General features: G+C 34.6%; 10 protein-coding genes across 10 annotated transcripts; 5 read left to right on the top strand and 5 right to left on the bottom strand.

The window, feature by feature from the left end:
• Positions 1-70: 70 nt before the first annotated feature.
• On the bottom strand, positions 71-1,336 carry ASCRUDRAFT_92600 (uncharacterized protein; the record flags this gene model as incomplete). The annotated part of the gene is made up of 2 exons (XM_020195105.1): positions 160-1,336; positions 71-97 (listed from the first exon to the last, which is right to left on the bottom strand). The coding sequence occupies exons 1-2, from the start codon at positions 1,252-1,254 to the stop codon at positions 71-73; spliced, it is 1,122 nt and encodes a 373-aa protein (XP_020045554.1). The 5' UTR covers positions 1,255-1,336.
• A 751-nt stretch (positions 1,337-2,087) lies between these two features.
• ASCRUDRAFT_77323 (uncharacterized protein) lies at positions 2,088-6,988 on the top strand. Its single transcript, XM_020193814.1, has one exon. The coding sequence runs from the start codon at positions 2,283-2,285 to the stop codon at positions 6,723-6,725; it is 4,443 nt and encodes a 1,480-aa protein (XP_020045553.1). The 5' UTR covers positions 2,088-2,282; the 3' UTR covers positions 6,726-6,988.
• A 233-nt stretch (positions 6,989-7,221) lies between these two features.
• On the top strand, positions 7,222-8,094 carry TML25 (palmitoyl-(protein) hydrolase). The gene is made up of 2 exons (XM_020193813.1): positions 7,222-7,437; positions 7,514-8,094. The coding sequence occupies exons 1-2, from the start codon at positions 7,252-7,254 to the stop codon at positions 8,048-8,050; spliced, it is 723 nt and encodes a 240-aa protein (XP_020045552.1). The 5' UTR covers positions 7,222-7,251; the 3' UTR covers positions 8,051-8,094.
• Positions 8,095-8,170: 76 nt separating this feature from the next.
• MET10 (sulfite reductase subunit alpha) lies at positions 8,171-11,431 on the bottom strand (the record flags this gene model as incomplete). The annotated part of the gene is made up of 1 exon (XM_020195209.1): positions 8,171-11,431. One exon carries the CDS (start codon positions 11,429-11,431, stop codon positions 8,171-8,173), a length of 3,261 nt encoding a protein of 1,086 aa, XP_020045551.1.
• Positions 11,432-12,633: 1,202 nt separating this feature from the next.
• Positions 12,634-13,422, bottom strand: MSL5 (mRNA splicing protein MSL5; the record flags this gene model as incomplete). Its single annotated transcript, XM_020189613.1, has 1 exon — positions 12,634-13,422. A coding segment is annotated over one exon (789 nt), but the record flags the coding sequence as incomplete, so codon positions are not given.
• Positions 13,423-15,782: 2,360 nt separating this feature from the next.
• SCH9 (serine/threonine protein kinase SCH9) lies at positions 15,783-17,336 on the top strand (the record flags this gene model as incomplete). Its single annotated transcript, XM_020190818.1, has 1 exon — positions 15,783-17,336. A coding segment is annotated over one exon (1,554 nt), but the record flags the coding sequence as incomplete, so codon positions are not given.
• Positions 17,337-19,816: 2,480 nt separating this feature from the next.
• On the top strand, positions 19,817-20,314 carry ASCRUDRAFT_82237 (uncharacterized protein; the record flags this gene model as incomplete). Its single annotated transcript, XM_020194701.1, has 1 exon — positions 19,817-20,314. The coding sequence occupies one exon, from the start codon at positions 19,817-19,819 to the stop codon at positions 20,312-20,314; it is 498 nt and encodes a 165-aa protein (XP_020045548.1).
• Positions 20,315-20,736: 422 nt separating this feature from the next.
• Positions 20,737-21,147, bottom strand: ASCRUDRAFT_9635 (uncharacterized protein; the record flags this gene model as incomplete). Its single annotated transcript, XM_020195208.1, has 1 exon — positions 20,737-21,147. One exon carries the CDS (start codon positions 21,145-21,147, stop codon positions 20,737-20,739), a length of 411 nt encoding a protein of 136 aa, XP_020045547.1.
• A 270-nt stretch (positions 21,148-21,417) lies between these two features.
• On the top strand, positions 21,418-22,314 carry RCI37 (Rci37p; the record flags this gene model as incomplete). The annotated part of the gene is made up of 1 exon (XM_020195206.1): positions 21,418-22,314. One exon carries the CDS (start codon positions 21,418-21,420, stop codon positions 22,312-22,314), a length of 897 nt encoding a protein of 298 aa, XP_020045546.1.
• Positions 22,315-22,486: 172 nt separating this feature from the next.
• ASCRUDRAFT_71955 (uncharacterized protein) lies at positions 22,487-24,288 on the bottom strand (the record flags this gene model as incomplete). Its single annotated transcript, XM_020192011.1, has 3 exons — positions 22,487-22,930; positions 22,991-23,111; positions 23,204-24,288. The coding sequence occupies 3 exons, from the start codon at positions 24,286-24,288 to the stop codon at positions 22,487-22,489; spliced, it is 1,650 nt and encodes a 549-aa protein (XP_020045545.1).
• Positions 24,289-24,507: the final 219 nt, after the last annotated feature.

Raw genomic sequence — 24,507 nt, 5'->3', positions numbered from 1 at the left:
AGGTATTGTTTGGTTAATGTTATTGGTATTTGGGTTGTTATTATTATTATTATTATTATTATTATTATTATTATTGATCATATTGTTGATGTTGAATCTGTTTGTTATATTTTGATTAATGTTATCAATTTCATTGTTAAAGCTAAATCTGTTATTAACGTTGTTATTGAATGAGATGTTATTTGAAGGGATGTAAATGAAATCGGTAGAGAGGGCATTATTGTTATCGTTATCATTATCGTCGTTGTTATCGCTATCATCGTTGGTTAGATCGATTATATCTATATTATTGTTTGGGGGTGATGATTTTTGTAGAGGGGCTAGTTGAAGGAGGCTTTTTTGTTTTTTGAATGAATCAAAATCAGGTTGTGAAGTTAATGAGTATAATCTTTTTGATATATTGAAGTTGTTATTATTGTTATTGTTATTGTTATTGTTATTGTTATTGTTATTGTTATTGTTATTGTTATTATTATTATTATTATTATTATTATTATTCACTGGAGTTGGATATTGTGTAGATAGATTTTGATTTGAGGTATTTGGTTGATTTTCTAGAATTATAGGGTTGGTAGGGTTACTATAATCATTATAAGATGATTGGTAGTTGGATAAGGAAGAAGAACCATTTTGATATTGCAGTAACATTTGATTATGATTGTGATCAAAAGGTTGGAATTGAGTTTGATTTGGATGATTCTGGGAAATGGAGGATGAGTTATTAGGATGGATAGATGTGTTGTTTGTGTAGCCCAGAAGAGTAAAATTGGGCGTTTGATTTAGTTTAGAGAAGGGGTTTTGATCAAAGCTATTGTGAAGTGGTTGGGCAAGAGCAGGAGCCTGAGCAGATAGTGGGTGGGTGTGTTTGGGATCAGATAGAATGACTTCGTCGACAAAAATGACATCTTCATCAATGTCGTCTTCAGTATCAGATGCTGTTTCTGAATCGCTGATAGGAATGATGTAGGTCCCATCAGCGTTGAACTTTGTAGAGTTGGCAGAAGTGGTAGCAAGAGCAGAGTGTGGAGGGCTTGGAAAGGTGGCAGAAGCAGCATCAGCAGCAGCAGCAGTGGTGTTCTGGACTATGATATCGTCGTCCAAGGCATCAATTGAAACAATTTGAGGAGGTTTATCGTCGTTGTTGACGAAAGCATTAACGCTGTTATGGTCATGGTCGTTGTTGTGGTTGGGCTCGTTGGAGGCAGCACTGTTGGTGTAGCCGCTGGACGAGGGCAAGGTTGAAACAAAAGACATGCTGGGAGCAAGAATCCAGTAGAAATACAAAAGAAACACAGCAGAATTGCAGCAAAAATGCAGCACACACTCAACAGCACCAGCCAAAAAACTGACATTAAAAGAGACTCGAATTGTTCTGGGCTCTGTCGAGAATCATTTTCCTGGTCCATACCAAAAATTCCAAAGTAAGAAGCACGTGATTCACAGCAGAATTGTGAGCACGTGATACGTGTATGCGCGTTGAAGCACGTGGAGTAGGCTGTGATAAGCAGAGACCCGCATATGTGTTACTGGTTCGACTCTCGACGGAAATCAGTGGATTCGAGCGTTTCGGATCTGGAGATGAGCCGAAGTGAGAAATCTGTGAGCTGGCGGAAGCGCGCCAGCATCCGGTACCGAGGGCCGCTGATTAATTGAAAATTTGAATTTTTAATATTGAGGTTGTGGACCGGAGTTTTCCTAAACAGGCAGTGCGGTTATCGGTCGGTTACAAATCGGCTATCGGCCCGGATGTGAGTGCAGATAGCCGCGCAGACCCGCCTGGAACGCGTTGAATCAGGCAGCCACAAGCTGGTGAAAAAAGTGGATGTTGGGCCTGATTTGAACTATTTGAGCCGGAATATTTTCACAATGATATACTTTTGCTATTACGCTTTTACGCTTTTCCACTTGTGCACTTTTCCACAGCTTGTTGGTGAGAGCTAAGTGATGGTGTTAGTAATCCACTTTCAACAGCCAATGTCTTTCAAAAGTCTCGTTGATTCTACATACCTTTTTCATGCTGCAATCTCGAACTTTGCTTCTGAAGAGATACTTGTTTCCTCGTTTCATCTGTCATATATAATGTAAAATAAATTTCACTTTTTTGTAGTTTTTTTGGTTCTCTCTTTTACTGTAAAGTTTTTTCGTGCTGTTGTTTGTTTACTGCTAGCTGGTTAGATAAGTGGATAAATAAGCAGATATAATTAAACTGAGCTGAACTGAATTTTATTTGCCATCTGCTTCTCTCATCTCGTTATTCCCTTAGTTTCTCGTTGTCCTCAAGAATGAATCCCAGTCATTCTGATACAGATTCAACTGTCGAGTCCTTCTACGGCGACCCGCTGAAAGATAACGCCAACAACCTCGACAGAATAATAACAAATGCTTCTTACCAAATCGCTTCCACCGAAGACTATGGCGATTTAGTTCGAATTGTCACCTCCCAAAACGCCCATCAACAAGGTGGTGTTCTTGATCGTTTGGAATCTCTAGCAAGAACCCTATCCACCAGAACTGTTAGAGATGGCCCACTAACAATCGACCCAGATGACTTTGACTTGCAAACCATATTAAGAACCGTCGTTAGAATCTCTGATAAAGATGGTATTCATTTAAGACAGGCAGGTGTACGCTTCAAAAATGTTACCACAACTGGTATTGACGCTTTGACCTCCAGTGCTGAAACTGCTCTCGACCTCTTAACTGCTCCCTTCACAATCCACAAAAAAATCAAATCCGTCAGACACCCCAGCATCAGAGACATAATATCAAACGTCAATGGTCTTGTCAAAGCTGGTGAAATGTGTTTGGTTCTAGGCAGACCTGGTGCAGGCTGCTCAACTTTTCTCAAATCAATTGCTGGTGAAACTAACCAGTACGTTTCTTCCACCGGTGATATCAGCTTCGATGGCATTCCCCACGACATTATGATGAAGGACTTTAAGGCTGATGTCGTTTATAATCCTGAACTAGATGTCCACTTTCCTCATTTAACTGTTGATCAAACTCTAAAATTTGCAATTTCCTGTAAAATTCCTGAAATTAGACCAAACAATTCAACAAGAGACCAATACATTACTGCTCTAAGAGACATCTTAACAACTGTCTTTGGTCTCAATCACGTCAAAAACACCAAAGTTGGTAACGACTATGTTAGAGGTGTCTCTGGTGGTCAAAGAAAAAGAGTTTCCATTGCTGAAGCTTTGGCTTCCAGAGCTTGCATCTACTGTTGGGACAATGCAACCAGAGGTCTTGACTCCTCCACTGCTTTGGAATACGCTCAGGCCATCAGAGTATCGACAAACCTTCTTAAATCTGCTGCTCTAGTCACCATCTACCAAGCTGGTGAAAACATTTATGAAACCTTCGATAAAGTAACTGTCCTCTATGAGGGTCGTCAAATCTACTTTGGTCCTGTTCAAAATGCTAAACACTATTTCGAAAAAATGGGCTTCCAATGTCCAAACAGACAATCAACTCCTGAGTTCTTAACCGCCATAACTGACCCAATTGGTAGAATCCCTCAACCTGGTATGGAACATAAAGTCCCAAGAAATGCTCTTGAATTTGAAGATTACTGGCTAAAATCTGATGAATATCAACAATTAATGGCTGAAATAGCCGAATATGACGCTGAACATAACGAAGAAGCAACTAAACAGTTATTCGAATTATCAACTGAACAATCAAAGAAAAAATCTAAAAGAAAAAACTCAAAATATACAATTACCATCCTCGAACAATTTAAATTATGCACCATGAGAGGCTTTCAAAGAGTCATTGGGGATTCGGCTTACACCATCACTCAAGTTGTTGCAAATGTTATCCAATCCCTAATTGTTGGTTCCTTATTCTATAACTTGCAAAACAGTACCATCTCGGCTTATTCAAAGGGTGGTACTCTTTTCTTCTGTGTTTTACATTTCACTTTCTTGGGTCTTGCTGAAGTTTCCAATTCTTTCGACAATAGACCAATCATCTTAAAACAAAAGGGTTATACTCTATACCATCCAGCTGCCGAAGCAATCGCTTCCGTTTTAACTGATATACCAACCAAATTATTATCCTTGTTTTCTTTCTCAATTGTCGTCTACTTTATGGTAAACTTTGACAGGGAAGCTGGAAAATTCTTTGTTTTTGTATTATTTTTATTCATGACTTCCTCAATCATGACCTGTTTGTTCCAGTCTATTGCTGCTTTCTCTCCCACCATTGCTGCTGCAAATTCCTTTTCTGGTGTTGGTATGTTGGCTGTTATTGTCTACACTGGTTTCGTTATCAAAATGCACGACATGCACTGGGCTCTAAAATGGATATCTTACATAAATCCTGTCACCTACGGTTTTGAATCGTTGATATCAAACGAGTTTCATGGACTTCATATGAATTGCGCCAACACAGTTCCTTCTGGCCCCGGTTACGAAAACGTCTCTTCTGAAAATCAGGTCTGTGCTGCTGCAGGTGCTATTGCAGGTCAAGCTTTTGTTTTAGGTGATGATTATATCGAGTCATCTTATGATTATTCTTATTCCCATCTTTGGAGAAATTTCGGTATTTTGGTGGGCTTTTGGATTTTTTTTATTTTATTATCCGCTATTGGTCTTGAAATATTAAAACCTGTGAATGCTGGTGGTGACAGACTATTATTCAAAAAAGGTGCCGACGTTTCTCTTGTAAATGACGAAAAAAAGAAAGCTAGCGACATTGAATCTGGATCTTCAGGTACTGTCAACAAACTCGAAGAAGATGAAAAAAATAATGCAGAAAACTTTGAAAACCTTCGTGGTAAAGACATTTTTATGTGGAAGAACGTTGACTATGTTATTCCAACCAAAGATGGAAACACCATTAAATTATTGGATAATGTTCAAGGTTATATTAAACCTGGTACTCTCACTGCTCTTATGGGTGAATCCGGTGCTGGTAAGACAACTCTATTAAATGTTCTTTCTCAACGTGTTTCCTTTGGTGTCATCACTGGTGACATGCTTGCTAATGGAAGACCATTGGATTCTTCTTTTCAACGTTCCACCGGTTATGTGCAACAACAAGATTTGCATATATCAGAATTAACTGTCAGAGAATCACTACAATTTGCCGCAAGATTAAGAAGACCTCAATCAGTTCCTGAAGAGGAAAAATTAAGCTATGTTGAAACAGTGATTGATTTATTGAGCATGAGATCTTATGCAGATGCAGTTGTTGGTGATCCTGGTTCTGGTTTAAACGTTGAACAAAGAAAAAAGTTATCTATTGGTGTTGAATTAGTTGCAAAACCATCCTTATTGCTTTTCCTTGATGAACCCACTTCTGGTTTAGACTCTCAATCATCTTGGGCTATTGTCAAGCTTATGAGGCAATTAGCACATGCTGGTCAAAGTATTCTTTGTACAATCCATCAACCTTCTGCAACTTTATTTGAACAATTTGATCGTTTATTATTGCTTAGAAAAGGTGGTCAAACAGTTTATTTCGGTGATATTGGTAAAAGTTCAAGAACTATTTTAGATTACTTTGAAGGTAATGGAGCAAGAACTTGCGGTATTAAAGAGAATCCCGCTGAATATGTCTTGGAAGCCATTGGTGCAGGTGCTACAGCTTCAGTTGATGAAGACTGGCATCAAAAATGGATGAAATCTCCTGAATGTATTCAAACTAATAAATATATTGAATTTTTGATCCAAGATGGCTTGTCTAAACCTATTAATGAATCTGATCCAGAATTGAGAAATAAATTTGCTACTCCTTACTTTACTCAATTCAAATATGTTTTAAGAAGAACTTTTACTCAATTTTATCGTGATCCAATTTATCTTAAATCCAAATTTTTCCTCTTGATCTTGGGTGGTTTGTTTATCGGTTGGACTTTTTATAACATAAGACCCAACCTTTCGGGTTTACAAAATTGTCTTTTTGCTGTTTTCATGTCTTTAACTATTTCTGCTCCATTGATTAATCAAATTCAAGAAAGAGCCATTGCTTCTCGTGAATTATTTGAAGCTAGAGAAAGTGCCAGCAATACTTATCATTGGTCTACCTTATTATTTTCTCAATTTATCACCGAAATTCCTTATTGCATTGTTGCATTTACATTATTTTTCTGCTGTTTCTACTTTCCATTAAAGATGGATAACACTGCTCCTTTTGCAGGATATTACTACTTTATTTTGTGCACTGTTTTTCAATTTTATTATATTTCATTTGGTTTATGGGTCATTTATATGGCTCCGGATTTACCTTCAGCTTCAATTATAACCAGTCTTTTGTTTTCTTTTATGTTGAACTTTTGTGGTGTTTTACAACAACAATCATTGATGCCTGGATTTTGGACATTTATGTATAAAGTCTCACCTTATACTTATTTTGTTCAATCATTAGTTTCTGTTTTATTGCATAACTTTGAAGTAAAATGCAATGCATCTGATTTAACATATTTTAACCCACCAGAGGGTCAAACATGTGCTGAGTTCTCTAATGATTTCATTCAATCTGCTGGAGGTTATATTTCTAATCCTGATGATACAACCCAATGTGGTTATTGTAGCTTCCTGACTGGTGATGCATTTATGGCAACTTTCAACATTAAATGGAGCCAAAGATGGAGAAATCTTGGGTTCTTCTGCATTTACATCTTTTTCAATCTATTTGCAATGGTTTTCTGCTACTACTTTTTTAGAGTCAAACAATTCAAAATGCCCTCTCTTTTTAAAAAGAAGGCTAAAAATTAAATGATTTCACCAAGTTCTAATTAATATTCCCAATCATTTTCTTCAATTTCCATCTTATTTAAAATTCAAATATCCCAATTTTTATTCTTATCAATTTCATTTTCTTATTTGTTTTTATTTTATTTTCAATTTCAATTTACTCAAAAGTTTGATATACTAATATTCGCACCAATTCATATTTATCAATTTTTTATTTTTACTATCTTATACTATGGAATCAATAGAGGAAATTCTAGATCTGTTTACTTTTAATTCACATTTTTATATATATTTATATATATTTATATCATATTCTATATCTCAATTCTGGTTTTCTGCAGCCCCTTTATATATTATTATCTATAGGAACCAATATTATAATAACTAAATAGTTACACTGTATGAGACCGAAAAAAAGCAAAAAGGGTCCCCTCGGCCTGGATCCAAAGTCGGTTGGAAAACAGCCGAGTTTTAGATTTGGCTTTCTTTTGCAATGAGTAAACATCAAACACAACATCACCATCCAAAGTAGCACTTTTCATCTGAAATGAGTCTCTCAGCTGTTAGAATTTCCTCCAAGAGCAAGCCTGCCACTGCTGCTGTCATCTTTTTGCATGGGCTAGGTGATTCTGGAGCCGGTTGGTCGTTTTTGTCTGATTATGCAAGAGCCTCCAAGGAGTTCGATCATATCAAGTTCATCTTTCCTAATGCTCCATCTCAACCAGTTACTGTCGTATGTACTCAAGCCATTTCACCATCATGCTTTAACTTCTAGCTGCTGGAAGCTGTTACTAACAATAAATACAAAGAATGGCGGCATGCGATGTCCATCTTGGTTTGATATTTATGAATTGGGCAACAACAAAAATATCAATCTGGGCGATGACAAGGAGGGTTTTCTTAAAAGTATTGACACTATCAGAGAGCATATCAAGGAACTAAACAATAGCGACATACCAACTGATAGAGTTATCATTGGTGGGTTCTCTCAAGGTGCTGCTTTATCCCTTGCTTCTTCAGTATTGGTTGATGAAAAACTTGCTGGGGTTATTGGTCTATCTGGGTTTGCAAGAATCGTTTCGACTTTGAAGGAAAAAATTGCTAGCTTTGATGGTGTCAAAAACTTGCCAAATGTTGATACTCCAGTTTTGCAATGTCATGGCTTGCTAGATGAAGTTATCAATTATGAGTTTGGAGCAATGACTAAAGACTTTTTCAAAAAAGAAATCGGCTTGACCAACTATAAATTCTATAAATTTAACAATTTGGGTCATAGTTGTAATGAAGACGAAATTTCTCTTGTTTTAAATTTTATCAAAGATAACTTACCTTCAACTACAAAATAGATACTTAATATATTTAATAGATAGCCTTTGTATGCTGCGAAATGAATATTATTTATGCAAGTAAAAAAACAATTTAAATTATTTTAGTATTTAAATATGTAAAACTATCTGATAGAACAACTAGTAAACTTCAAGAACATAACGACCAGCTTCTTTCATCTCTTCAACAGCTTCCACAGGATCAACAGTTTTGTTATTCTCTCTAGCCGCAAGAGAAACAATGTCCTCCAAAGCTGCAGTGATATCAGGAACTGGCCATGTAGGACCACATAAGTAGAATGAACCATTCTTAGTGACAATTGCAGTTTTCAAATCTTCAATAGATTCCCTAATTCTATCCTGAATATAAATCTTATTAGGTTGATCTCTAGAAAATGCTGCACCAATATGAGTAATAATACCAGCGTCTTTGCAAGCTTCCCATAATTCACCATAAAGATATTCTTCTTTTCGATGTCTAGAACCAAGATACAAGTAAATTTCGCCAATTTCATAGCCTTGTGATTTTTGCCATAATTTCTCTTCAACAAAGGCCTTAAATGGAGCCAAACCAGTACCAAGACCAGACATAACAATAGGTTGAGTAGTCAATGGTGGTAATTTCATAACTGATGGCTTAACAGACACAACCAATTCAGAACCAACTTTTAAATCAGATATATACTTAGAACATTGTCCAAATCTCTTACGACCTCTCTTATCAACCCAATCAACAACAACAATTAATAAATGCACTGAGTTTGGATGCATCTTTTGAGAAGAAGCGATAGAATATTCTCTTCTCTTTAAGGGCTCAATAATTTTGACCAAGTCTGTAAGAGCTGGCCTGGCAGATTTGAATTTTTCAAAAACATCAGTATATGTGTAATAATCTTCTTCTTGGATTTTCTTCAATTCGGTAGCACCGCCTGCTGAAGCAAGGAATTCCAATTTCTTCTTTTCTTGCTCATCTGCAGCAAAAATAGCCAACGACTCATAGAATCTTTTTGGAGGTTTGCCAGCTATGTCAATATTTTCTGAAAATACTTGGAAAGCAGTTCTAACTTCAATTTGTGCTGGATCACTTTTTGATGGAATATCCACTAATTGATCTGGATCAATTCCAAATATTTGTAAAAACTCATTGACATCATTTTCATTGTTTTTACCATGGATACCTAAAGATTCACCAATTTCATACTTCAAACCAGTACCAGTGATATCAAAATCAATATGAAAAATGTTTCTTGAATAATTCAGTGGAGTTAATCTCTTATTTTCTCTGACTTTAACAATAAAGTTTTTAGTTGTTTGTAAGTCAGGTCTCAAGTCTAGCTTAACATCATAGGACTCCTTGAATGATAGTAGTTTGGGAACAGAAACTGGAGGTGTAAATAATGGCCCGTTATCTAAAATAACACTTTCTCTTGGACTTCGGACAAACGAAGTTTGTCTGATTGAATATGGTAAAGATAAAACATTTATATCAGAATCTAAACTTTTAAGTTCTCTCCATTGTTGAACTGGAATTTTAAATTTTTTAAGTCCAAATTGAAAAATTCTCAGAACAACTGAAGATAAAACAGAAGCCAACAATTCAACATCAGACCCAAAGGACTGCCATAAATTTCTAACAATCTCATCGACAGTTATTTCAGGATTAGCGTATTTCAAAAAGGCAACTTGATGAATAATAGATTTAGTTCTTCCATGAGTTTCTAAGATTTCACCTACTGCATTGACATCGATCTTAACAATTTCAATGTCTCTTTCAACAACAGTTTTTTTAAAAGAAGGAGATAAAATTTCATTCAAATAAGCGTCAAAATCATTGGACTTTTCACAAGTAGAAGAAATTAATATAGTTCCACCACTTTTTATATTGGATAGAATATTATAAGAGTGACTAAAAAACTCGAGATTTTCAACAATTGCCAAATCAGCATTATCAACCTCGCCATTAACATTTGAATTGATAGATAACTGGAACTCTAAAATACCAAAATGAGTAATATTATCCAACTTTGATTTGAAAAAAACAGAGGATTTGTCAAGAGAGAACGTATGAGCAAGCCTTGAGGGGACGTCGATAATAGAAGCATTATCTGGATAATAGAAAAGATATTTACCGGATAATTTATAGTCATTGTTTCTTGATAAATAAGGTAGAACTGCAAAGACTTCGGGATTCGAAAAATAGCCATGAACAATATTTTGAGCAGTTTTCACTGACCAGGTGAAATCTGGAGAGTAATTGTGATTGATAACTTCATTGACTTTTAAGGCTGAGCCATGATAGAATAGCGCAATTGAAATATTTGATTTTAAAATACTTTGGGATGATTGATCAGGCAAGATTTGATTGAGAAGAACAATTGATTTTGTAGATTTTGGAATTAATGAGACAAAATCATCGGATTTGAAAGGTAATGGAATTCTGACGGAAATTAAACTAATTGGCAAATTAAAAATGGATGATAAAGTGGTAATAACTGGTTTGAATGATTCTGATTCTGAAGTTCCATAAGTGACAAAAACCTTTGAAGGGTTTTTATGACCGTAATATTCAAAGGGTTTGTAATTTGTGCTTAAAATTTCGTTTAAGGAATCTAAAGCAAAGAAGAATTTGTTTTTGGAAGATTCGAATAAACGAGAATTTAAGGAGTATGTTAACCTTTTAAAAACGTTGGAGAGTTGAAGTGGATTTAAAATGTCATCAAAAGAAATACTTTCTCTGAAGGATGAAAGACCGTCATAAAGAAAAACCGACGGTTCATGTTTAGCCAAAGCCAAGGAGAGTAAGGATAAATGTTGTAATTCTACAGAGTGTGATAATGGAGTGACAACATTGAAGTTTAAATTTTTAGCAACATTTAAGGGAGTAACATAATTTGAGGTAAAACGGTTTGAATCAAAATCGTAGTCTAAGGTGTTAATGTTGAATGAAAATGGCAACAGACCGATAATGTTTTGGGTGTTTGAGTTAATATAAAGGTTGAATAAAGTTGATTGGATTTGAGGTAAAGTTGCACCAGAAGCAAAAATTGGAATGGGAGATGAAGAGTCGTCAGATAAAAACCCTAAAACAGTAGATAAAGCACCAGGTCTTGTTTCAAGTTGAGTAACAGTTGGGATATTATCATTTGCATTTTTTCTAGCAAAAACGCTCCAAAGATGTAAGGAAGAGTCGATATTGGTATTTGATGAAGGACCTAAATTTTCAAAAGTGAAAATATTGTCAGAAAGAGCGTAGTTTGTTTGAGAAATCAAAGAGTGGGCGGTTGTATAGATGGTCTTGTAGATTAGATTTGGATCAGAGGGGACACCAAAGGGAAGATCAAACTTAGCAGCAGAAGATACCTTTAGGTTTGGTAAAGAGGATTCGACGGAAGTTGTGGACATTTTCGAATTGGGTAGAAAGGGAAAATAACAAATCCGAAAAATATTTTTCTTGAGCCAGTTAGCCAATAATTTTTTGAAATTCAAAGATTTGAGAAGGGGGTATGAAGAGAAAAGGAAAGCATAATTGAGAAAACAATGGAAATGGTGAAATATATAAAAGAAGGTGATTCTGGTGAAGGAAAAGAAATGGAAGCATTTAATGTTGATATAAAACGTGATGTGACCCAACCAGCCACAATCTTCACCCAGTCACAAGTCACACATTCTTGTGGCTAGAGACACAGGTTCATGTGGGTTTTGCGTCATGATGCATGTACTTCCATTTGTAGTAATTAGTTCGATAATAGCATTGAGACTGATGTTGGTATTCGAGTTTGCTGTGATTTTGTGTCGAGTTGCAAAGGATATATAACAGGAGTTAAGTAGGATTAGACATCTGGGGGAGGAGGCGGCGATGGGGGCGGTGGCGAGGGTGGTGGAGATGGTGGAGATGGTGGAGGCGGTATGGAATCAAGTCCCAATGAAGGTGGAGGAGGAGGGGCTGGGTCGTTTGGTATTAGTTGAGAGGAAGATAGAATGTTAAAGTCCGACTCTAGTGATATCTGTGGAGGTGGTGGTGGAGGAGGAGATGGAGGTGGGAGAGATGAGTTTGCAAAGTTTATGGAAATATCATCTGCTGGAGGAGGAGGAGGAGGAGGAGAGATATTATCAAAAGAGTTTAGAGGTGCGATAGGAATTCCAGGAAGTGAATGAATAATGTTTGTTTGATTGGAATGTTTTTGAGAAATGTTATTGAGGTTATTTCTAAAATTGTTGTTTCTAAATGAGTTGGTATTGTTGTAGTTGTTGTTGTAGTTGTGATGTCTCCAATGATTATTAGGAATAGTAGCGTTGTTGTAGTCTACATCTCTTCTTTTCCAGTTTTGATGCTGTTCAAAATCATTATTGAATTGGTTAATTTGGTCATTGTTGTTGTTATTGTTGTTATTGTTGTTATTGTTGTTATTGTTGTTATTGTTTGCAGATATTTCACCGTTAATATCTTTCATCATTTGCTCAAATTCTTTATCGACGTCAAGTATGTTGTTGTTGTTGTTATTACTATTATTATAGTGATTATTAGTGTGAGTGATATTGTAGTTATTATCGTAGTTGTTATTATAGTTTTCATTATTTTGGTAATTATTTTGCTGAAATTTAAATTTACAATCTCTTTCAAGATGACCTTTTCTTTTACAAATTGAGCAGAAGATTGAGTTGACAAAGTTTTTAGAATTTGGACATTCATATCTTTTATGGCCAGTTTCACCACACATAGCACAAGGTCTGTTTTCTGGTTCTCTTAGAGTACCATTTAAAGCAGCCAACTCTCTCAATTGGCCTTTTTTAAAGTCATTCTGGCCCTCTGGAGTGGAAATGGCTTTATTTATGATATTTTGGCATAGGGAAATAGCTTTGTCGACAGTGTCGTTATTGTCGCCGGTTATTAGAACATGTAGGTCCTCATCCAAGTTGTTTTGCTTTTCGTTGATGGTTGATCTGTTTTTGCCTTCTTTGACAGAACCTTTGCCTCTTATTGCAATTCTAGCGCCGGATAGTTCTTCGTTTTTCTTCAAGGTGTTACCTCTGGGGCCTAGCAAAAGACCAATGAAGTTTATATCATAGTGGTTTTTGGGAATGAATAGTTTTTTGATGATCTTTGATTTCTTTTTGAAGTCGATGGGTGGCTTGAAGCCAGGTATGGAGTTGATGGCAATGTCTACAAGGAAGTATCGTTCGTTCTCCAATCTCTTTCTGTACCTGTACTCTCTGGTGTTGATTCTCTTGCCGGAGGCATCGTACTTGGGAGGAGGAGATACCTCTCTGGTGGGAGGAGGCTTGAGAAACTCGTTGGTCTTGCGTAGCTTCTGAGATATCTCTTCGATTCTGAACAAAATCTGGTAGGCCTCGAGCTGCTCAGGAGTCAAGGCGTATAGTATCTCTGTGGGCATACCAATGAACTCCATCATGGAGTTGTCTTTGTTGAGAGACCACTTGGGAGTGTTGGTGGGAGCGTGGGTGCTGTGCACAGCATGCTTGATGGGCATCCTTCCCCTGGGTGGAGAGAACGACCTGTGTCGCTTTCCTAGCACTTTGTCCATGCTTCCTGTGCTGCTTCTGTCTCTTCTTCTGCCTCTCCTTCTCCTTCTCCTTCTCCAGCACCATTTTCCACCAGAAAACACGTGCTCTTGCACGTGTCCGCTGTCTCCATAGTTAGGGCCGGCGCGGCGCTGGCCAATGGGAGGCCGGCAGCGGGCGCCGTTCGGAGCTGTGCCGGAGCGCGCCGTTGCTTTTTTCCTTCTTTTTGACTGTTTTTTTTGTCTTTTTATCCCTGAGAAGCTGTCGTTTTTCGTCTCTTCTGTTGTGCTGCTTCTGCTTCTTCTGCTTCTGCTGCTTCCCCTGCCCTTTTGCCCCTTCTTCTTCAGGCTCTGCTCCCTCTCTGGTGTTATCGATACTGCTTCTGGCTGTGCTCCTGTTAACTGCAATAGATTTTTTTTCTCTTCAGCTGTCTTCTTCATTGGTCTTTTCCCTGTTTTTTTTTCTGGCTCTTGAAGATCTTGTTCTGTTCACTAATTTCCTTTCCTAATTGATCATCTCACCAACAGAACCACCAGCACTGTCTGCCTTTTGTTTCTCCATTCTGTTTCTCTTCTTCTCATCGTCCTATTGACGCTCATATCCATCTTAGACTCCAACAGCATTGATACAATTAAAATCCTCGCTCAATTCCCATCCATCCTCATTGAAACAGGCGACAACCAATATATAAAAAAACAAAATACGTCCAGCCAAAACCACCAACTTCAACCTCATTTTCGACCAAATAACTGATCTATATCTCTACCAAATCATCATCTTTATCACATTATCTGCTCGGTTGCATTCCAACCATTAATCAGCTTCTTTACCACACAAACCCTTTTTTTTTAGGGATTCTTTTTCCTTCTTTTTTTAACTTGTTTTTTTTACATATATAATTCGTTCAACCCTTTTTTTTGAATTTTTGCTCCTTTATCTTTATCTTTCTATATTCATTTTTTCTAAGGTTATTGTTTTGGATTCTACTCACACCTTATCCTGGTTTTTGTCTTATAACCTGAACACTTAAATTTATTAACATCAAGACATACATTAATCCTAATCCTAATCCTAATCAACACTAGCCATTGCTATTCATCGCTACTCATCACTTACCACTTACCACTAATACTAATACTAATCAATAATGCCTCTCAATTTCTTTGGTTTTGGTGGTGGATATACCAATAAAAACTCTAATTCATCATCAACCTCAGCCTCATCAAATCAACAACAACAGTTTCGATCCATTTCTCAATCTTCCTCTCAACCCCAACCCCAAACCCAACCCCAATCAAATTTCCAATCAATCAATCAATCCCAAAATCAACCCCAATCTAATCTACCCTTCCCAAAAACTGTTTTAACCTCTTGTGCTCCAACAACTGCTTTGAGTGACAGCTCCTTTGCTTTCGGCACAACAACCTCTGTTCAATCTCAAGTCCAATCCTCCCAATCTTTTTCTCAACATTTCTCATCTCAACAACAACAACAACAACAACAACAAAATTCTATTGAATACTCTCAAAATGACTCGCAACAACAACAACAAAATCAACCAAAACTCAGTAACCTCACTTTATCTGTTCAAAAGCAATCTCAATACATCCACCAAAACCAACCAATCAGTAATCTAACTCTATCAGTACAACAACAGCAACAGCAACATCAAAACAACAAACATAAACTATCTAATATCAACACTATCAACACCCTAAACACCCTCAATAATCTCAACAACTCCTCCTCTTTCAACATTTCCAGAGGCTCTGACGCCACTTCCACCACTCGCTCTTCCTCCTCCGATACAAATACAGGCCCCAACAACAGTAGCCAAAACACAAACGACTCAAACACAACAACAATCACAACCACATCTTCTCTTTCAACTTCCCCAAGCTCCTCTCCCCCTTCTTTAAATGAAGTTCAAAAACAATCTCCCTCTCAGTACGGCACCCTAACCGTCAAAATAATCCAGGCTTCAAATCTATACGTTCATAGAAGCTCAAAGACCTATGTTATTTGTAAAGTAGAAAACTCAGAATCAATCACAACAAACAATAACAGAGATAACAACATCACTAACATAAACAACACCACCAACAACAACAGCAACAATTTAGATAACTACTATGACAATTTCAATAGCAACTTCAACAGCAACTTTAGCAACAACTTCAACACCTTTAACAACAACTTCAACAACTTTAACAACAAAATCAATATCCCACTAAACAACAACTTTAATCACAACAGGCCCATCTACACAAGACAATCCTCAAATCAATATCTAACCAACGACTATTACAGAGATCCCTCAAACCCAAAATGGAAACATGAAGCCATCTTCGACATCTCAAACCCAAACACTCAAATCGAAATCTCAGTCTATGACTCTGTCGATAATGATCGTTTCTTGGGTTACTTCAACATCCACCTCAACTTGGCTGTCCTAACAGAAGCAAGCAACTGGTACACCCTTAAACCAAGAAACAACGATGATCATGTCACTGGTAAAGTTCAAATCAAATACATTTATACCACTCACAATAAAAAGAGAAAATACGGGCCTGAAGATTTCCAAATCTTAAAAATGTTGGGTAAAGGAACCTTTGGCCAGGTTTATTTAGCCTTGAAAAAGGACAACAATAGAGTTTACGCCATGAAAACTTTGTCCAAAAATTACATTGCCAAAAAGAAAGAAATTGCTCATACCTTAAGTGAAAGAGATATCCTAGTCAAGGCTTCAAAGGGTCCCTTTATCATCAATCTAAAATTTGCTTTCCAAACTCCCGATAACCTTTATTTTGTCACTGATTATATGGCAGGTGGTGAACTATTTTATCTTTTACAAAAGGAGAAAAAATTCACTGAAGAAAGAACAAAATTTTACGTTGCTGAATTGTTATGTGCTTTGGAAATTCTACACAACGAAGGTGTTATTTATCGTGATTTAAAACCTGAAAACATCCTACTAGATGCTAATGGCCATATCGCTTTGTGTGATTTTGGGTTATCCAAATTGAATATTATTCAAGATCATAGAGCCAAAACATTTTGTGGCACAACTGAATATCTCGCTCCTGAAATTTTGTTAGATGAATCTGGTTATACTAAAATGGTTGATTTCTGGTCTCTTGGTGTTTTGATTTTTGAAATGATTTGTGGTTGGTCTCCGTTTTATGCTGAAACAAATCAACAAATGTATAAAAACATTGCATATGGTAGAGTTCGATTTCCAAGGGGTGCATTATCACCTGAAGGTAGACAATTTGTTAAGGGTTTATTAAACAGAAATCCAGTTAACAGATTAGGCTCTAATGGTGATGTCGCCGAACTAAAAGCTCAACCATTTTTCAGTGACATTGATTGGAACTTGCTAGTTCAAAAGAAGATTCCTCCACCATATAAACCTCCTTTAAGAAACGAAACCGATGTCTCCAATTTTGATCCTGAATTTACACAAACTACCGGTTCAGCTATTACCAGAGGATTTTATGGACCAAATACTCCATTGTCGCCAAATACACAGGCTAATTTTAACGGTTTTACCTATGTTGGCGAAAGCACATTGGATGATAATTATGGAAGTGTCACCAACAAAAGAAAAAGTCTCTACAATGTTTCTAGATCATTAATACCAGGTAATCCAAACTTACCACCGGAGGAGGACGTTATTGATGATGATCTTGATTACGCTGAGGAAGATGAACATCAATTGGATCAAATGTACATTAACCATATGGATTTGGATGATGCATATGATATGGATCAAAATTATATATGAGTTATCTAATTTAAAAAGGTGACGAAATTAAAAATATAAAATTCCAACAACATTTCACGATTCTAAAAAAAATTATGATGTTAGCAGCGAAATATATATTAAAAAAAAAAAACACTAGGCGTATGATGAAAGTATAATATCAAAAAAAAAAAAGAATATAATATATTTTATAAATTCTATCTAATAATGGTTTTTTATTGTTTTTCCCTTCATTTTATCAATGCATTATGATTGATTGAATATTTGAAATTCATTTTTTTAATCAATCAGACTATTAAAAAAAGAATTAAAAATCACAATCACAATCAAAATGAAAGATCTTTTTTTCTTCCTTAAATCCAATCATTTTCACTATTACATATTCATTTTAATCAATAGTACAATATAATATATCAACTGTACGAAATTGGGATATTTTTATTTATTTTTTTTACTTTAATTTTACTTTTGCTTTTTTAATTTTTAATTTTATTTTATTTTATTTTATTTTATTTTATTTTATTTCAACTTACACCTTCTCTGTTTATTTTATAGTTTGTTTTCAAGACCATTATTAGAACTTATATAGGATTTGACATTTTAGTTTTTTTATACACTTTTTAAATTTGTTTTATGATTAATATTGATACAATCAACACCTTGTCTTTGCTCATTGTAACGATGGTGTTCTGGTGGTTTCCAGTTTTTTTATCTGTTTTAATCTGTTTTTATTTGTTTCTATCTGTCATTTTTGTTTATTTTTGTTCATTTTTGTTTTTTTCTCTTCATAATTACTATTATAATTAGAGCTAGTTCGTTTGAGTTGAGTTTTGTTTCCAGTTTCTTTTATCTGCTCAACAGTAAACAGCACTCACACAGTATTATAGCCCAAAATAATAAACACATTCACTAACAGCAGTACTGAAAGCGTCACCAAAAGTAGCACTGAAAGCACTGGAAGACGTCTTCAGAGACCTTTGAGTGTTGGCACTTGTGGCGACTGTCCTTCTCTTTCTTCATGGTCTACTTCTTCTCTTCTTGCTCACAGCTCCTGTTCTTCCATGGCTCTTGCAATGAATAGCACTGATCTTCTTTCTGACCTTCTTTCTCTTCATCTCTTGCAGCAGAACAACTGTGCTCCAACAGCTGGGTTGTTGAAGACCCTCTCCCTCATCAAGCTACAGTCCTCCAGCTCCAGCTACCATTTTTTTATCGACGACAACTTGGACTCAACCCTCAGAAGTGCTCATTACTTATCGAATCTTCTACTGCAACCTCAATGCTACACAGTCCCCAGTGAAGACAAAGCTACAGAGAAAAAGGACAACTACTACTCGCTTCATGACTTAGAGCTAGAGGCAAAAGAGAAAACACATTTCCTATGGCACTATGTGGGCTTTACTTCTTTTATAATATCTCTAAAACCAAGCAGCGTTTTTTTGAGCAAGAATGATTTGGATTCATTTTATATCATTGGGAATCTGAAAGACAATGGCTCAAGCTATGAGGTCAACAGAAGGAACAATCAGGATGAAAATGACATTGACGACAGAAAGCCCTCAAACATTGATGAAAACGACAATAAAACAAATATTTACAAAGTATATTTGGATAAAGCTCAACAAATAAATCAAGATGGCAAAGTTGATAAAAAAATTATTAACAAGGAAAAATTGACAGATTTTGAAATTGACGAATTAAGATTGATCAGTTTGAAAAGAAATTATATTAATATAACTCATTTGTTAATCATATCAAGATTGATGCGAGAAAACAATATAAATTTATATTTAAAAATATTCTTGGATATTGTTTCTAATTTTTCATTAAATTTTAATAAAAAATTTAAAAAAAATTTAACAATTTTTCTCTTTTTTCTAACGATTATATCAATAATTTACGATGATTCATCAATTGATCTTCAGCAAAATGAACTCAAATATGTTTTGAATTTAATATTTAAATTTTACAAAAATTTACTTCAAAATGAAGATAATAAAGATTTGAACCAAAAATCAATGGAAATTAAAGTTAAACTTCAGAACCAAGATAAAGATAGAGATGGATATGAAGATATAATAGAAAGTGATGTTTTGTTAAATAAAAAACTATTATTATTATTAGATAATGATAATAAGTATAACAATAACAATAACAATAACGAGAATAATAACGCTAACAATAATGAGAATGATAACAATGAGAATGATAACGACAAAAATAATAACTCTAAAAAATATATAAATAATTTGAAAAAATATTATGATTTCACCACAATAAAACAGCGCTTTATAAAATTTTCAATAAATTTAAATAAAAATTTTAATAATTATTTAGCTAATATTGACAATGAAACAACTGATAACCAAAATCAAAATAACCTAAAAGCGTTTAAAAAACTTAAAGAAATACTAAATGAAGACTCAAAATTGAAAAAGCAAATAAAAACTAACCAAAACTTAAACAAAAATATAAAACAATTGAATCATGGTATAACTGAAATGAATGAATTAGCTACCGCCAAAAAGAATAGAACTAAAGGATTGATATTTCGAAAATTTAAAAATGAAGAGGATTTAAAAAATATTGAAAAGGTTATCTCAGAAACAAAAGAAAATGGAGAAAAAGAACTCAAAATTATTAAAGAATCTCATGATAAAGAAAATAAAATCATTTTTGACAATGCTTTTAAAGAGGGATACGATAATACTATCGATCTAAATGGAGAAGATAACGAAGAACAAATTCAAAATGAGACAAAAAGAATAAAATTGAAAAATGAACAAGAAATGAAATGTATTGAAGAGTTGTTTGAAAAAAAAATTGAAAAAATGAAAACCCAATATGAAAAAGACATTGAAGTTTGGGATGGTTCAATTGAATACTATAAATACCAATGTGAACAATTTGACAGAAAAGAAGCACAAAAAAGATCTAGAAAATCAATTCGAGGTTATCGTGGTAGAGGACAATTCCATCATAATTTTGGAAACTATTAAACTGACAAGAAATATATCAGTCATTTTTAAAAATGGACCCAGTCATTTTTTTAAGATTTGTGATTTTAAAAATTGTTCAACAGTTGATCAATCTTTAGAGAGCCAAGTCTTTGAGCACATTTTAGTAGAATTCCTTGTCAGATTGACTAGTGAAGGAAGAAAATACATTTGACAATGTTTTTCTTATTACTTGAGGCTGATTGAGGTTTATCATTTGTTGGCTGCTCAAAACTGCTTTGCACAAACCAGTCTCAGAATTCAAAGGAACAAAATTAAAATTTATCTATTTCGCCTTTATACTTTGTAGGCAATTTCAGCAACAAATGTCAATTATATACCCAAAAGTTATAATTTTAATTTCTAGTACCAACCAAGCTTAGGCATAAATACTCGCAACCAGAGAACAGTGAACCTTCAATGGCTCAATCCTTTCTCATCATTTTCTTTATGAGATTGTATCGAGCCTGTGTTGTGCTCATGGGATACTCCTTTTCGTAGTTGTTGGAGATTATCGACACATATTGGTCTGGTTTGGTATCAAACTCTCTATCTGGAGGCAATTTCACCTCTTCTTTTTGAAGCGAGAAAAGTATAACCAAGTCGTCGTTATTTAGAATTGTTACAATCTGTTTCTCCTTTTCGACTTGCTCTCTTGTTTTGTAGTTGTTAACGAGCAAGAAGTTGTTGCTCTGGGCCGAATTGCTGTCTTTTCGAGTGTTTCTATCCACTTTTGACGAAGAGCCAGTGCTGAAATGAGATACCAAGAAGTGATTTGTTTCTGAAAAACGTCTTGAATTACCAGATCTGCTGTTGGTATTGCTTGTGCTGTTCATTTTTTGGCTGTTTTCAATGCTGTTGGTGCTGTTAACGTCGTTGGTAGTGTCTATGTCGCCTCGGAATTATCAGATTGAATGAACATGTTCAGCATCAAATGCCTAGTTTGACCTGATGTCTCCACAAATAAACCCCGGATCTACCATTGCCTTTCAATAAAGGTCTTTGACTCCTTAAATGCCCTATTCTTTAAAAGATTATACACAATTCGTTATTATTCAATACTCTTAAATACTTCGATTAACAAATTTCTCAAATCTGATTCTACAATGGTTGAAGTTGGCCAAAGAATCCTGCAATCTGACTCAATTGGTTCAAACGATGTTGCTCAAGAAGCCCTTAGAAAGGCCATTGCATTCTACGATATTGAGAAAACACTAACAGTTGATGAAAGGGTTACTTTGGCAAGAGTCTATGCAAAAGTTGCAAGCTATACTGTTGGCTTTGGTTGGGCTGGGTTTATAGGTGGTTTCTCATCGCCATTTGCTCTCAAGTACTTTAGAACTGGAAGCGCCAAAGGTGCTAATTTGAAAGTGGGTATTTTGATTGGACTTTTTAACATGATGTTCAGTGGAAACTATGGAGCAAGATATTGCAGGAGACTTGAGCTCCAGAATTATCCTGAAGATGCAAAGATTCATAAAATTATAAAGCATTTACCCCCATATGGTGCTTTTGGTTGGAAAAAATACTACGAACGTACAATAGAGGATCCAAGTTCTGTTATCAAAGATCCCAGACGTCTTTATGATAAAAATTTTCGGAAAAGTACGTTTCTCAACAATGATGATATGTTAGGATTAAAGAGAAACACCAAAAGTTTCGATGAACCTCACAAAGTTTTTTCGAAAGAAGCACTAAACGAAAAATATAAACATATTGATCAGTCTGATATTGCAAAACTTGGGTTGTCTATCAGCGAAGACAGACTATCAAATGCTGGTGATTCAGAAGATAACAGTTTAACTTCTTGGGAAAGAATTAGAAAATCTAATAACAGTCCTACCCAAGAGGAGTCTTCATGGAATAAACTAAGAAATCAACAACAATCCGTCAGAAAGGACTCTACAGATTCGTCTGAAATTCTGGAATATGAAAAAATATTACAGCAAGAAGAAAAGTTCATCAAAGAACAAATAGAAAAAAATGATGATAAATGGAGTTGAAAATATTAATTTTTTTTTAAAATTAACAATCAGTATCCCAGAACAGTTTTTTTAAAGTCTATATTCTTACATGTTTCAAAAAGCTATCATATCTTTCTTTAAGCAATAAATATTATCTATTGAAATCTTCAATTTTTATAATCGATAAAAATGAAAAAAATACTAACCCAAATTAGCATTCATTGTACAACACATCAATTTCAAGTGTATTGTTATGAACGTATCTTGCAGAATCAATAAAGGGTTTTAAATCATCTGGAAGTAGGTCTTTAATATCTTCACAAAGTTTTATTACTTTTTCATTACTATATTGACCATTTGGATAAAGCCATAACGAACATATAGAATACAATTTTTTATTTTTCCATGATATTCCACATATAGATTCTTGATTTTGTGCTGTCAAAGGGCCAAATAACTTGTCTTCTAAAATTATTTGTAGAATTTTTTTCCAAAATGAAAATTCAAGTCCGTCATTAATTTGAAAAATTATTGTACCAGAGCCATTTAACCTTGGTTCTGTTCTTCTTGGTTTAATATGAGTTCTAAAAATGTGCAAATGAAATTTTTTATGATTGACTAATTTTTTTTGCTTTTGAATGAAAAAATCTAAATCCTGTACAAATTGTTAGAAATTGATTATCAGTAAGATTAATTTCAAGTGAGATATTCATACCTTTTTTGTTTCTATCGTTTCCTCTGCATGCAATTTTCTTTTAGTCTTCAGCGAACTGTTAACATTAATGAATGTTGTTGTCGCAGACGTCGTTGGTCTTGATCCACAGTCTTCACACAAGCTGGATAAATATAGTTATCAACAGTCAGTAAAGTTTCTAAAATATAATGAGCTAAAAAAAGAGTTTAAGGGTGAGTTTGAAGTATGACTTACTAATCATTCCAAACAACCCAAGGAAAACCTAAACAATATACTCCATTCAAGTTGTTTTTAATTATTAGTGATTGAGTTATAAATGAATCTCTATTGGCATTATCCAACAAAACTAATTTTGAGGAAGGAAATTTGATATACTTAAACAAGTGAGCTTCTTTATGCAATTTTTCTTCATTATTCTCAAACAACGCAGGTAAATTAGCAAAGTTTCCAGCTTGTTTGGTTTTATTATGTCTAAGTGAAGAATTTTTAAAAGAAAAATTTGATTCTTTATCTGAATCATCTATTGAGTCTTCTTCGTTGTCTTTTTCAGTGCCAGTAAGAATAGGACCCACAGTCTTTTTATTTTCAGTTTTTTTAAAGCCAAAAAAATAAGAAATTCTATCTCTGAGTCTTAATTGTGTTATTTTTAGATTATTAGTGTTAGCTATTTTGAGATTTTCATCGTTTTTTATCAATTTTTCAGAAGCGTTAATTTTTTCAGGACCATTATTAATAATTTCTTTTAGTGGTTCTTCTTCAATTACTTTTGAAACTTTTTTTGGTGCACAATTACTTTCATCAACAACTTTATCAATAAAATGTTTTCTCTTTTCCTTTGGATTAACATTTTCTTGATCAGTTTGATTATTATTTGGTATGAAATCCTTTTCTTGAGTTCTTCTTTCTAAATTGAAATAATTAAGAAGCATGTTCAAGTCTTCATCAGCAATTATGGACTCTTTGTGATAAGAACTCTCAGATTTTGTTCGAACTAGTTCAACATTCTCAACGTTCTCATTTCTGACTTCAAATAGTTTTTTTCTTTTTGAACTGTTTGAATCTAAACTTTTAACCAAATGAAGTTCTGCATTTTTTATATCAAAGTTTTCACTATCCAAGTTATTGTCAATTACCGAGATCTTTTTCTCTGATATAAAATGATCACCACTATCACTATCAGTTTTTAAGTGGTTATTTTTGTCGTTGTTATCCAAACTTGCAGACAAAATTTGAATAGATTTATTGGAAACACTTCCTTGGGAATGAGGAGTGGATCTTCGACGAAGAAACCTTTTTCGTGGGCTTTGTGATATTGCCATTGCTGAGCTGTATAATATAGAGCCGTAGAAAACAGCAGTGTAGCTCAATTAACAGAAGAAATAAAAACAATACTCATCTTGAATTCACTGAACTGAGCAAAATCAAAGCTCTATGCTCCTCTTTTTGTGTAATTCTTCAACCATCGAAAAATCAAAAAAAGCTTTTATATTTTTTGAAGTTTCCTTTTTTAGAGAGACCACCGCAATGGGTTCATTATT

Source organism: Ascoidea rubescens (assembly GCF_001661345.1).
Source record: "Ascoidea rubescens DSM 1968 unplaced genomic scaffold ASCRUscaffold_13, whole genome shotgun sequence".
In the NCBI taxonomy this organism is placed as follows: Eukaryota; Fungi; Ascomycota; class Saccharomycetes; order Ascoideales; family Ascoideaceae; genus Ascoidea; species Ascoidea rubescens.
Note: the sequence above shows the minus strand (reverse complement) of the source record. Positions and strands in the feature narration are given on the sequence as shown.

What these genes read in the sequence shown, in the direction of transcription:
- ASCRUDRAFT_77323 (XM_020193814.1), top strand. Translation starts at nt 2,283, where the DNA reads ATGAATCCCAGTCATTCTGATACAGATTCAACTGTCGAGTCCTTCTAC.
- TML25 (XM_020193813.1), top strand. Translation starts at nt 7,252, where the DNA reads ATGAGTCTCTCAGCTGTTAGAATTTCCTCCAAGAGCAAGCCTGCCACT. An exon ending in CATCTCAACCAGTTACTGTC is followed by an intron (nt 7,438 to 7,513) that starts GTATGTACTCAA and finishes ATAAATACAAAG; the next exon opens with AATGGCGGCATGCGATGTCC.